A 14847-nucleotide genomic window follows, 5' to 3' on the forward strand; every position below is an offset into this window, starting at 1 on the left:
TTTATTTTAACGTTATTGCACAAAGTATTACTGAGCCCTAATAAATGTAAATGCCATTAAGTGCTTATATGTTTGATGTGCCATCCTAAGAGCCTGCCCAGTACTCACACAGCCAAAGGCCCTGCCTGCAGTTTGTTTGTCTTCTGTCAGTGAGCGGCTCAGCACCGGCGTTCACAAAACAAGATCTGCCTGTGAAAAGGCTGGCAGGCCAGGGCCATTCTGCAGAAATAAATGGTGTCCTTTTAAAGTTACCTCAGGCCTACACTTTTCATAGCTAATAGCACTAAAACTAATAATAAAGCATATTGATCCCTAATCAAAATTCTCAGCATTCTTCACCTTAAAAAAAGGAAAAGTGTCTCTGTGTATCTGTGTGTCAATTCGGTTCGTATGTCTCTCTCATTCCAACAGATGGCACAACACAAACATTTGTAACAATAAAATTAATGGCATTTGTCACTCCAGCAAATGGTACATCACAAATACTAACACTGCTTTTACGAATCCAAAACCAAATGGTGTGTAACAGAGACATCATGTTAAATTTGTCATTCCAACAGATGGCACATCTCAAACATTAACATGGCTTTTACAAATCCCATACTAAATTGTATATAACAGAGACATACACATTTATTTGTCATTTCCAACATTCTATACATTATATTACAACAAATGTTTGTAATGTGCCATCTGTTGAAATGTAAAAATTAATGCATTTTAATAATACCCTGACTTACATTCCAAATAGGTGGTGCTCTGCCAATGATAACACCTGAGGTCCACGCTGATCACTTATATTTCATCCCAGATTATTAAATGCCACATTCCTTTGACATTTCTATACTTTGTCTTTATTTTTTTGAGTGACTGAAGTAAATTATTAGAGCAACAAGATGTTTGAAATGAATGCTCTCTTGCCAAGGGTGTTATCAATGCTAAGAGGTTAGCACTTGAATAATAATAATTAATAATAATAATAATAATAATAATAATAATAATAATAATTCTTTATATTTTTACTATTTCTTTTCTCACTACTCAAAGCTCTTCTACACAGGTGAGTGGGGAGACCACTTCAACTACCACTAATGTGCAGCATCCACCTGATGATGTGATGGCAGACATTTTTGTGCCAGTATACTCACCACACATGAGCTATTAGATGATGAAAGTGGTGAGAGAAACAGTTAGCTAATGAGAGACAGGGGACGATTATGGGGGCACAATGACAAGGCCTTGGAGGGCAAATTTAGCAAAGACATCTTCATGGAGGACACACAGGGATCTTTAATAACCACAGAGAGTCAGGGACTTCAGTTTTACTTCTCATCTGAAGGACAACACCATTTATACAGCACAGTGTCATCGTCACTGCACTGGGGCATTGGGATCCACATTCAGACCACCGGATAAGCCCCCAACTGGCCTCACCAAACACCTCTTCCAGCAGACACCCAAGCTTTTCCTAGATGGTCTCCAATCCAAGTACTGGCCAGGCCTGAATATGTTTAGGTTGAGGTAGAGACCTGATCTGAAGTGCATGTGGTGTGTCTGCTGGCTACAGAAGAGCCAGGGCGGCAGAAGTAAGACCCCCTTGGTTGTTTGGAACTGGCATGAAACCAAATGTTATACAAGACTTCATGTGTCTCAGAGACATCTGTACATTTGTTAGTGCTGGTGACAGCGAGTCCCAGTGTGGGGCACAGAGAAGTGACAGGCTGGAGGGGTCACTCTTATGTACTTAAGTGGATGAGTCTGAGGTGGGCTATTACAGAGGGACTGGCATCAGGGCATCACTTATACCCAATTATGTGACTCGGATCTGTGAGTGTTAATCGTAGGGTGCAGGAGTAGACGAGCCTGTTCAACAGACTTGATTAAGTCTCACAAATCCTGAGATAAAACGACTTGAATAACCAAGAAAATCTAAAAAACTGTGAAGGAGCCGAGAGCGGAGAGCGCCTGCTGTTTGTTACGTGTGTGTGTGTGTGTGTGTGTGTGTGTGTGTGTGTGTGTGTGTGAGTCTGTCTGTGTCTGTCTGTCTGTCTGTTTTTGAGTTTTTAAATTGTTTTCATATTTCTACTGTCCTTACAATTTATTAAAGTATCATATTATTCTGTTTCTTAAACTGAGTGGGCTTCAGTTGGAGTCTTTACTGAATAATCTGATAAATTTCTTGGCATGGACAAAAAAAAAAATATTTATTATTGATGAGGAGGAGATGAAACTTATTATGGGATGAATAATTTGTTTAATAAAGAGGACTCAATGTGGACATCAGTGTGTAATAAATTAATAAGAAATGCTGACAATGAATGCAACTTTAGCAGACACCCTGTGACAGGACATCTCTTCTGTCACTTGGTGGTCTTCACTCTCTGAGCTCCTTTCTCACATTAACAACAACAACATTTATTTATATAGCACATATTCATACAAAAAGTAGCTCAAAATGCTTTACATAATGAAGAAAAGAAAAATAAAAGACAAAATAAGAAATTAAAATAAGGCAACATTAGTTAACATAGAAAAGGAGTAAAGACCGATGGCCAGGGTGGACAGAAAAAACAAAAAAAAACTCCAGAAAGCTGGTAATTAATTAACTGTTCACCCTCAGTGTCTCCTCAGATGTTCTCTCTGTGAGCGCTCAGCTTTCTCTTCAAATCTCCTCCTCCTCCTCCTCCTCACTGAGCTCAGACAAACTTTAACTTTCTTTTCTTCACAAGTCACTTCCTTGTTCCTCTGACTGATTCTCTCTGCCTGCCTCTCCTCAGACTGACGATGGCTGAAGCCCAGCTGTTTATATCACAGGACGAGTTCACCTGCTCGGTGTGTCTGGACACCCTGACTGACCCCGTCACCATCCCCTGTGGTCACAATTTCTGTCTGAAGTGCCTCACGGACTACTGGGATCAGAGCCAAGAGTGCAGCTGTCCTCAGTGCAGACACACCTTCATGCTGAGGCCTGAACTGCGAAGAAATAATCTTCTGAATGAATTTATTAAGAAATTAAAGAAGACGACTCTCAGTCCTCCTCCTCCTCAGAATTATGCCGGCCCTGGAGACGTGGAGTGTGACTTCTGTACTGGTAAGAAGTTCAGAGCGGTGAAGTCCTGTCTCACCTGCATGGCCTCCTACTGTCAGACTCACCTGCAGCCTCACTATGAAGGAAACGCCCTGAAGTACCACAAGCTGGTTGATCCTGATAGAAATCTGAAGGAGAAACTCTGTGAGAAACATCAGAAAAGTCTGGAGATATTCTGTAAAACTGATGATTCCTGTATCTGCATGATGTGTGTGGTGACTGAACACAATGGGCATAAAATGGTCGATCTGGAGACGGAAAGAGAAGAAAAGCAGGTGAGTGATGTTGAGTGTTTAATGGAAACTGTCTGAATAACTTTGAGATAAGGAATTTGTACATTTAATGTGACAGAGAAATCTCTTCATCTCCAGTAAAACTCGAGTATCTGTCACTTGATTAACTGTCAGGACTAAATAACAAAAACCCCACCTTGTGCACGCCAGCGTCTCCTGATTACTACTGCGAGTTCTGCACATTGGAACAAACAGAAATCCCAGTGTCCGTTACATACCTTCAGCTTTAATGGCGGTTTGTAGCTTTTCTCTTTTGTTATAATTAAACTAAACTACTATACATTGTTATGGCCTATCAACATATGTGTGTGGTGTTTGAACTTATTAAATTTTTACGAAACAGCAACAGCTCTTCAAGTGTTGCTTCAATGACGGAGTAGGAAGGCCAACAGTGAACGATAGAAAGCGGGATGGTGACATAATTGAAAAATGTGTTAAAATGGAAACCAGTGACGGCAACATAAATCTGTATTAATGTTAATGGTCTTCTGCATTGTCATTTTCTTTATATATTCTGTTATATCAGGTTGTGTTAATATATTGTGGTGTGCAGGCAGCTTGTGATGCTCTGTATGGGGGCAGAAAGGGCGGAAAGCTGTAAGTGATGGGACTGGCTGAGGGGCTTCTGTTCTGTGAGGGGCGGACAGGAGAAGTGAGGAGAGAAGTGAAGGTGTGGAGCAGGGAGTCAGGAGACAATAAGCAGGAGTGTTTGTGGTATCAAAAAGACACAACGAGAGTGGCAGAAGATCAACTGATCGGTAGGGAAAGCTTTCTGTGATTGTTTAGGAGGTGAGCTCTGTAACCAAATAACGGAGTGTAAGACAGGACACCGCTTGTGAGGGAACGAAGACTCCACGTAAAACATAGAAAACTCCAAGACCTCTGAGTTGTGTTAGCTTATTAGGCCGTTCATTACAATATTATATAAATTAATTCATTTTGCTAATGTACATTTTTATGACTGTTTGCTAAACTAATCTACTGTATGTCATTTTTAAAGTAGATGCTCTGTTATCCGTCTTTTCTCTTATCCGTCACAGCCTCGGTCCTGACCCCTGACTGATAATCGAGGTTTTACTGGACCTTATAAACCTGATGACATTCGGACCCTTCTGAGGTGTTCTTAACAAGATGATGTTACAGTTGGCTGATGTCAGCGTAGTAAGTGAGCACACAATGTCATCCTAAACGTAATTCAGTAGAAGGTCTGACACATCGATAGACACACTCTGTACTGCTGACACTTACACGCTGAGTGTGCTTGGCTGCTTGTCTGCCTTTGTGGTGTTTGTCTATTTTTTTTTTTTTTATATTTTATTTATTAATTTTTATTGTAATCATTCCATACAAATAGATCAATTTATAAACTAACAAAATTGAAGACATATCAAACCCCACCCCTGAGAAGGAGAGCTAAGCCAAAGGAGAATTGCTTAGGGCTTTTTAATAAGGCAACAATAAATAAAAGAAAGGCAGAAATAAATATATAGGTAAATATAAAATAGAGAAGTAAATTAAATGCAGCTATAGTTATTTCTCTTATTCTAAAATAATATTGATTAGATCCTGCCAGGTTTTGAAAAAAATTTGTACAGATCCTCTAACTGAGAATTTGATTTTTTCCAATTACAAATAATATAAAACATTGGTTTCCCACTGACTTATCAGAGGAGAATTAGGATTCTTCCAATTTAACAGAATAAGTCTGCATGCGAAAAGTGTAGTGAATGCAATCACCGTTTGCTTGTCCTTCTCCACTTCAAGTTCGTCTGGTAGAACACCGATCACAGCTGTTAATGGGTTAGAAGGGATTGTGACCCCAAGGCTGTCTGAAAGGAACTTAAAAAGTTTGGTCCAAAATGATGTTAGTTTGGTGCAGGCCCAGAACATGTGACCCAGTGAGGCAGGACCTTGGTTGCAGCGTTCGCAGGTTGGTTCCTGCCCTGGAAACATTTTGGACAGTTTTAAGCGAGACAGATGAGCTCGATATATAATTTTTAGTTGAATATTTCTATGCTTTGCGCATATGGAGCTCGAGTGAATTCTCTGCTTTGCTACCATTCACTCCTTTTCTGATATCCTCTTGGATCTTTGAAAGGTAGGGACTCTAATAAGATTTTATATAATGCAGAAATGGTGTTTAATTCCTCGAAATTGAGCAGTATTTTTTCCAGCATTGTGGATGGTACGAGGTGTGGAAAATCGGGCAGTTTCTGTTTAACAAAATTTCTAATTTGAAGATAGTGAAAGAAATGTGTAGCTGGGAGATTGAATTTGGAACGTAATTGTTCAAAAGATGTAAATATGTTGTCTATATAAAGATCTCTGAGCATTTTGATCCCAAATCTTTTCTATGTATTAAAAACTGGATATACTTGAGAAGGTTGAAAGAGGTGGTTATCTTGCAGAGGTGCCACTGATAAAAGATTTTCCATCTTAAAATGCTTTCTAAGTTAGTTCCATATTCTGCGTGAGTAAAGCATAATTGGGTTATTAGAATATTTGTGATAACTTTCATTTATTGGAGAGCAGAGCAGGGAGTATAAAGAAGTACTACAGGATTTTACTTCTATTGCGGACCAAGCCTGTGTGTTTTCATTTATTTGTTTCCAGGTTTTTATGGTTTGTATGTTTGCTGCCCAGTAATAAAATTGAAAATTAGGTAAAGCCATGCCACCTTCTGCCTGAGGTCTTTGTAGGGTCGCTCCTCAGATACATGGGTGTTTTGAGTTCCAAATGAATGAGGTTATTGTTGAATCTAACTGTTTAAAAAACGATTTATTGATATACATTGGAATGTTTTGAAATAAAAAGAGAAGTTTAGGAAGGATATTCATCTTAACAATGTTAATTCTTCCGACTAGAGTGAGATGAAGGGTTGACCATCTATCTAAGTCTTGCTTAATTTTTTCCATACAGACGGTAAAATTTTGTTGATAAAGAGCTTTATGTTTAATTGTGATATTTACCCCTAGGTTTTTAAACTGATCTGCTATGGTAAAAGGTAGGGTGTCTAATCTAATATTATATGCTTGTGAATTCACTGGAAAGAGTATACTTTTATTCAGATTAATTTTAAGACCAGATATCTTTTGAAATTCTGTTAGTGCTGTTAAAACAGCGGGGACAGTGTTTTCTGGGTCTGATATATATAAAACCATATCATCTGCATATAGAGAAATTTTCTGTTCCAGTCCTTCTCTGACATTCCCGTTTTTCTGATAAGAATTTTGGCATTGAACCGCCAGTGGTTCAATGGCGATTGCAAACAGCAGTGGCGATAAGGGACATCCTTGTCTGGTACCACGTTCTAGTTTAAAGTAGTCAGAGCAAATGTTATTAATACAAACTGAAGCTTCTGGACTGGTATACAGTAGTTTGATCCATGCACAAATATTCGGGCTAAACCCAAATTTCTCCAATGCAGTGAAAAGGTAGTTCCATTAAATGATATCAAATGCTTTTTCTGCGTCTAATGATAGTAATATCTCTGGGGTGTTTGATTTTGCTGGTGAATATATAACACTAGCAAAATACCCGCGCTTCGAAGCGGCGAAGTACTGCTTTAAAATTTTAAATAATAAAGTGAGGGAAAATGTACCAATAATTATTTGTTAAGGATCTCTTTGTATACCACGTTGTCAGTTCACCCCTCCGGTTGTAATATTACCAAGGCGGAGTGGTGGCTCTGAGGCTAAGGATCTGTGCTGGTATCCCGAAGGTTGCTGGTTCGAATCCCTGTCACTGCCAAAAGAGATCCTGCTCTGCTGGGCCGTTGAGCAAAGCCCTGAACCTAAAATTTCTCCAGGGGCGCTGTACAATGGCTGACCCTGCGCTCTGAACCCAACAGGTATGCGAAAACTACCAAATTCCTAATAAAAGAAATTGTATAAGGTGAAATAAAGAACAAAAAAAAAAAAAAAAGCTGTGCTCTGAGCTTACTTTTGAGCATATAACGTATAGTTGGCCATGTGAAAAGCAATCTTGCCTCAAATCAATGCCAACCTTTTGTAGGGTCTGTCCCTGAGACTTATTAATTGTCATTGCGAAGCATTACTGGAAATTGGAGGTGTTTGAATTGAAATGGGAGATTAGAGGGTATAACGGGGATGTGAGGAATAAAAACTCTCTCCCCTGAGCCACGGCCAGTAAAAATAGTCGCCTCAATTAGGTTCTTTTGCAGACATGTGACATGACGTCTTGTACCATTACAATGTTTCGGTGGCTGTAAGTTTCTCAGTAACAACATTGGTGCCTCAACCTTCAAAATTAGATTATGCTCAGGAGTGCCTGGAGGATTCAGAGTGTGGACCGAGCTGCAGGCTATGGACGTACATATGTACGTAAGTAGGATTCAGTTAGCGTTGGGAACCTGCGTACCAAATTTCTTGAAAATGGGCCCATTAAGTAAGAAAGACCGTTGTAAAGTTCAATATGGCGGCCAACAGTGGTGTCATACCACCGAAATAAGTACGTACATCGGTTTAGGTTAGCGCAGGGAAGCCTCCAACCAAATTTCGTGAAGATAGGGCCATAAATAAGAAAGTTTAACATGGCGGACGTTGTTGACCGTTATGACCGTAACGTGTACAATTTCGAAATTAAACCTGCTTAACTTTTGTAATTAAGCCCTCATTCTGGGCTCATCAGGTGTACACACTCCACTGCACACCCTCTCGGGAATCGAACACGTGTCGTGTACTCTTTGCATTTATTTGACAGTAAACTATTTCAACCATTCTATGATCTGCTCCTCACAAACTGAGGGCACCGTAGCGGATGTTAGCAGATTGCTGGCCAACCACAAGCGTTACCTGGTAGGTAACTACCCATACAATCAGATTGTGACACAGACTACGAATGCCATGAATATATATATATATATATATATATATATATATATATATATATATATATATATATATATATATATATGTAGCTGTACCAGGCCACGCGTTGCTGTGGCTCAGTCTGGTTAAACGGAAAAGAAAGAAAAGAGAAAGCGCACGTTTCTAATATGTTTAATTTCACAATGCTTGTGGGTATACAATATTTTTTGTTGTTCCATTGTCTGTGCAGAATGTTAGACTGAATAATATTGTTACGTTCGTAGACGTCTTTGTTTTTGGCCGCAAGAATAGCTCGTTCACTCAGCCAATTGTGATTCTTATATTGGTTTGAATATTGGGAAATACTTTTTCAACCAATACTTGTTTTGACGTCACTAAATTGCAGAAGTTATCAGGCAATGAAATTCGTCCTGAGTTCAGATCAACTGGCACCTTTCCGTTCCCAATTTCCAGATTTCTCCAACCCCGTTATTGACAGTTTGCATTATTTGATCGTAAATGCCTTTTTGCTGAAGCGTTAGTTTAGGAATATTTGATTGCACATACGACAAAAGATCACCCATGTTGTAATTTTCTTCACGACGCAATTCTACATCGAACGAAGCAGCAGCAGATCGATTCGGTGATGGCATTCCCAATTGATTGAGAACTTTGTTCGCGATTTCTAAGTACAAATCTTCAATCATTATCACCGCTTAGTTGTAGATTTCTGCTGTGAAATCCATGTTTATATTTGAATTTTACTTGCGTATTCGATGGAAAATATCTTCAGCCGTGTGCGATTTATATTTCTCCTATAACTGTGTTGGAGATGAAGGAGAGCAGGCGGTCAATATGATTGCAAACAATGCACGAATTTGATTTGGATGTTACGTGTTGCACGAGTCATTAATGTACACATCCCAGTGTCGGTCGTTCTCCAATAAATTCAGAGCTTGACATGTACTTCGGAAAGTGACATGTGTAACGCCGTTGACAATTCGCAATTGCTGGAAAGACGTTGGACCGGCACATTTACCAACAGCATGTGAACAAAGAAGCATTCATCTTGATTGGGATGCATGGTGTACAGTCTGCCTATCGTAGTTTCTTTGAATATGCCAGGTTGTCTGTTGACTCGCTCTCCTCGTTTGCGTTGTTCAAATGATTTTCTCCTCGCATTCCATGTGTAATACGTAGGCACTTCCGAATACAGAAGTGTTTTCTCAAACACGTCATTTTGACATAACGTAAAGAAAGCAGTTAACGTTGTAGCCGGTGGATTCAGGGCTATTTGTTGCACATTTGCAGCTGTGAAATAAACGCGTTGTCCATTTTCTAGATGCAGTGTTAAGTGAACAACATCTGGACTTCGTTCATGTATGGGAAATGAAAGAATTCGCCGTACAGCTTCATTGCTGCTTATGTATCTTCCAGCCTAATACTGTGTGATTTCATCGATATGTATGACCGCATTCCTATCACTTCTTTCTGGTTGCACGTCAAAAACTGCCATGTCGCTGCTTTTATTCACGTACTTACAAATGTATTTGATCAAAACATTGAAATAGAATCGTAAAATATTTAATATGGCGTGTGTTGCGTTTACGTCCAACAGATGGCGCTGTGTTTTCAAAAAAAGCATGTTTTTACCTGTCACAGGAGTGCCATCTTTATAATATGTATATAAAAACACGCGCATATTCGAGTGCAACGCTGTGTCAAAATTTCAAAGCCATCGGTGAAGAACTTTCGGAGATTTAAGGTTTTGAACAAACGAACATTTACATTTTTATTTATATAGATGTACCAGAATCTGTATGATTTAATTGTTGCTGTGCGTCTTTTAAACTATGGGAGGTTTGTAAGGAAACGAAGCTGCTCTTCAGTGAGGTTGAATTTTTTTTATCAGCGTTTAAACTGTCACAGACATGAATTACAGCACCATCATAATAGGTACACACCCAGTGAGTCACTCGTTCAGTAGCTGCAAAAGGTAATATTTGAATATGTTTTGCATTTTGTGGAATGGACATTATAGGTATGTCAGGAGTCCGCATTCACAAAACCTCTTGAGGTTGGAAAATCGTATGTGCAGCTAAAATTTCGTTGAATTTGCTCATGTGATCTGTTGATAAATAATCATTATTTACCAACTCATTCATTGCAAAATCTGACAGTGGTAAGATCACTCCTTCAATAACACTAAACACAAACACTAAGTAGACACTAACACTAAAAAACGGCAACACCGCCGGGAAGAACACTAAGTGAGATAAAGTAAAAGATTACTAAACTTCTTTATTATAACTGCTTTATTATAGCAGGTGAGGGGACGCTGGCGCACGCTTGTTGTTGCCGCTCCTCCCTGTTAACAACACATTTAGCAAAATTCGCCTTAATTCTGCACTTTCTTACGCTTGTTTTATTTCGTTTATTGTACGTATAGTTCGTGGATTCAGCTGACTCGAATTGCATGGATTTTGCTTAATATTTACAGATTTTATGGACTCCACTTTACTGGGAACAGCTGAGTCTGTGGATCACGGGACGAGACCTACGAACATTTCTTTGTATCTGGAGATCTAGCACCTCGGGATGATCTGTCTCCGTGATTATATTCGCTATGCTGATCTGCTCCCATTTCATCTCACAGTACCCTACGACCAGGAACTGATCTGATGTTCATATTAACCTGGCTTATGGCTTATGGCTCCGGGGCGATCACGCCTGAAATTACCAAGCGTTACTGTTTATAGCTGTGTATTGGAACATCCAAATCCTGCTTCCTCCTCCTGCTGCTTGCTATCACCGCTCACCTACGCTACCACACCCGCCTGTCCTACCGACTGCGTTGTGCTGTGCTGCTTCTACACTGCTATCAGCTAAGTATCACTCACTATTTTAGCGCTTTGAGTACTGAGAAAAGCGCTATTTAAATGTAATGAATTATTATTATTTATTATTAAACACTAAAGTACAAAAACGAAGTAGAAAGTAACACTAAACCGCAACACCGCCGGGAACACCGGCACACCGCATCTACTAAACACTAAGAAACACTAAAGGAAAAAATACTATTCAGTAAGTAACGCTCTACTATACAGTAAATCAGTAAAGGAGAAAGGACTAACCACGTCAGCTGCGGAGCTCAGCTCGGAGCGACATGAAGTGAATGAAATGAGGTGAATGGGAGGGGAGATGATCACGTGACTCCAACACCCGCCTTAACTCTCCGTCCCGCCACAAACATACAAACACAGCCACACGGATCACAACTCTCCTTTATATGTATAGAAGATTAAATAAGCGTCAGAGATTGGAAGATAGATGTCGACCTTTAATAAATCCAGTTTGATCCTGTTATATTACCGAGGGCAGCACTTTCTCCATCCTTCTAGCTAGAATTTTTGAGAGTATCGTAACATCATTATTGGTCTGTATGATGCACATTGTAACAAGTCCTTATTTTGTTTAGGAAAGACGGTGGTTAATGCTTGACAAAATGTTTGAGGTAGCATTTGGTTGAAAGCTTATTAGCTTTTTCTCCGTGTTCATAGTAATGATGTCTTTACTTATAAATAAGTTGTTCATTTTCATTAGTTGTTAAGATGTTAAGTTCTGTATGCAGGGCCTGCCATTTCCTTTGGAGAGCTTCACTTGGACGCCTGGCTTGTTCTTCATCTATTCTAGTAATTTCGCTTCTTAGCTCTGACACTTTCTTGGTTTCTAATTTATTTCTGTGGGAAAGAAATGAAATAATCTGTCCTCTTAAGAAGGCCTTTAGAGTTTCCCAGAGTGTTCCAGCAGAAACCTCTGTGGGCGTGTTTGTCTCTAGGAAGAAGCTGATTTGTTTGGATATAAATTCTGTGCAGTTCTCATCTGGCAATAGAAGAGGGTTAAGGCACCATCTGTGAGGTGAGTGTGAGGGGCTTAATGATTTTAGCTCCAAGACTAGAGGGGCATGGTCGGAGATAACAATTGTGTCGTATTTGCATGATTTTATTGTAGACAGGAAATTATCTATACTAATAAAAGGCAAAGCCCTCACTCACTCACTCACTCACTCACTCACTCACTCACTCACTCACTCACTCACTCACTCACTCACTCACTCACTCACTCACTCACTCACTCACTCACTCACTCACTGACTGACTGACTGACTGACTCACTCATCACTAATTCTCCAACTTCCTGTATAGGTGGAAGACTGAAATTTGGCAGGCTCATTCCTTACAGCTTACTTACAAAAGTTAGGCAGGTTTCATTTCGAAATTCTACATGTAATGGTCATAACTGGAACCTCTTTTTTGTCCATATACTGTAATTGACTGCACCTTGATGGCCGTGGGAGGCGGAGTTGCGTATCGCGTCATCACGCCTCCCACGTAATCACATGAACTGACTGTGAACGCAGTACTTAGAAAACAAGGAAGAGCCCCAAAGAGCGCTGAAGAAAACATTCATTTCACAATTGGGAAGGCAGCGAAACAATAAGAAGCGAGCGAGCGAGTGACGCATACAAGCATATTCATAAGTGCAGCTACTGCGGAAACAAAGCACGGTGTAAACCGTAAGTTTAAATTAAGTTTATAGAAACGCTCCCGCTGCCGTTTGCAATACCATATTCGCGACATACAAGTTTAATGAGAAGACACGAGGTATAAACGAGACTTTGGATCACTTTGTAACAGAGTTAAAATTACTGTAGCGAGAAACTTTTAAGTGCCGGGTCTTAGCTAACATTAAATAAAGTCATGGACATCGCAACATCACACAAGAGAGTGGCTCACGTGAACTGACTGAACGCAGCACGAGTGATCACTTCGATGAATCAAACCTGTTCAAAAAACACATTACACAATTGATAATGTAGGAAAAGAATATGAAGCGACTGACGCATACAGACATATTCATGAGTGCAGGTACTTCAGAAACAAAGCACCGTGTAATCCTAAAGTTTAAATTAAGTTCATAGACCTACAAAAGGTTGCCATTGATTTGAGGCAAGATTGCTTTTCTCCTGTACAACTATATGTTGCATTCTCAACAGTAAGCTTGCACAGCTTGGTCATAGAGAGAACTATAACAATCGTAATAAACGAACAATAAAACAGCAGAGAACCCGTGGATTAAATAAAAAGGTTGCTTCCTTGGTGAAGCAAGGAAAAAGGATGGCCTTATATAGCATTCGTTTATAAAACATCGGAGAAGCTGTGTAAAGGCTACTTCACAAAAAAACAGCAGAGTGCCTTATATGAGCAGGCAGTCAGCTAAAGAAGGGAATCAATAAATAACTATAGTCATAATAAATGAACAAAAAATAGCGGAGAATCCGTGGATTACATAAAGGAAATGGGTACCTGAACAGCAAAGTGAGTCTCAAATAGCTACACAATAACTATAGCAATCGTAATAAACAAACAATAAAACACTACAGCACCGCTAAGCAAGGAGAAAGGACAGCCTTATATGGCGTTCGTTTATAAAACAGCGGAGAGGCTGTGTAAAGGCAGCTTCACACAAAAACACATCCTTAACAAATTGTTATTGGTATATTTTCCCAAAATTTAAAAAGGTTTTCTTTTCTTCTTAATAAAAATTTAAAAGCAGTACTTTGCCGCTGCGAAGCGCAGGGATTTGGCTATATATATATATATATATATATATATATATATATATATATATATATATATATATATATATATATATATATATATGTGTGAATGTATGTATGTATATATGTATGTCTATATACAGTAATCCCTCCTCCATCGCGGGGGTTGCGTTCCAGAGCCACCCGCGAAAAAAGAAAATCCGCGAAGTAGAAGCCATATGTTTATATGGTTATTTTTATATTGTCATGCTTGGGTCACAGATTTGCGCAGAAACACAGGAGGTTGTAGAGAGACAGGAACGTTATTCAAACACTGCAAACAAACATTTGTCTCTTTTTCAAAAGTTTAAACTGTGCTCCATGACAAGACAGAGATGACAGTTCTGTCTCACAATTAAAAGAATACAAACATATCTTCCTTTTCAAAGGAGTGCGCGTCAGGAGCAGATCATGTCACAGAGATAGAGAAAAGCAAACAAATCAATTGGGCTGTTTGGCTTTTAAGTATGCGAAGCACCGCGGCACAAAGCTGTTGAAGGCAGCAGCTCACACCCCCTCTGTCAGGAGCAGAGAGAGAGAGAGAGAGAGAGAGAGAGAGAGAGACAGAGTTTGTTTTTCAATCAAAAATCAATACATGCCCTTCGAGCTTTTAAGTATGTATGTATATATATATATATATATATATATATATATATATATATATATATATATAATATATATATGTGTATATATATGTATATGTAGATATGTGTACAGTACTTCTCCGCTGCGAAGCGCGGGTATTTTGCTAGTTATCTATGAAAAAATAATAAATTCTTGAGTAGCTATAATGAACAAATATGTTCTTGAGTTTGGGTTAAGAAACCTCCAGGGGTCTGATAAGTTGTGATCATTTAAAAACTGTGTAACTGTCTTTGCAGTATTAGATGTCATCCCCCCTGTCACAGGAGTCCTATCTAAAAGTGGATTTAAAACACAATTAAAGTCCCCAGCCATTATAATTTTATGAGTGTTCAC

General features: G+C 39.2%; 1 protein-coding gene across 1 annotated transcript in view; it reads left to right on the forward strand.

Moving 5' to 3' along the window:
- Positions 1-2717: 2717 nt before the first annotated feature.
- The window catches only part of LOC114643356 (E3 ubiquitin-protein ligase TRIM47-like), a 30530-nt gene continuing 18400 nt past the window's right edge, over positions 2718-14847 (forward strand). The window contains exon 1 of the mRNA XM_051927700.1: positions 2718-3363. Within this exon, the coding sequence (XP_051783660.1) occupies positions 2785-3363 (579 nt within the window). The 5' untranslated portion in view covers positions 2718-2784. The remainder of the gene's footprint in view (positions 3364-14847) is intronic.

This window comes from Erpetoichthys calabaricus, chromosome 5 (assembly GCF_900747795.2).
Source record: "Erpetoichthys calabaricus chromosome 5, fErpCal1.3, whole genome shotgun sequence".
Taxonomy (NCBI): Eukaryota; Metazoa; Chordata; class Cladistia; order Polypteriformes; family Polypteridae; genus Erpetoichthys; species Erpetoichthys calabaricus.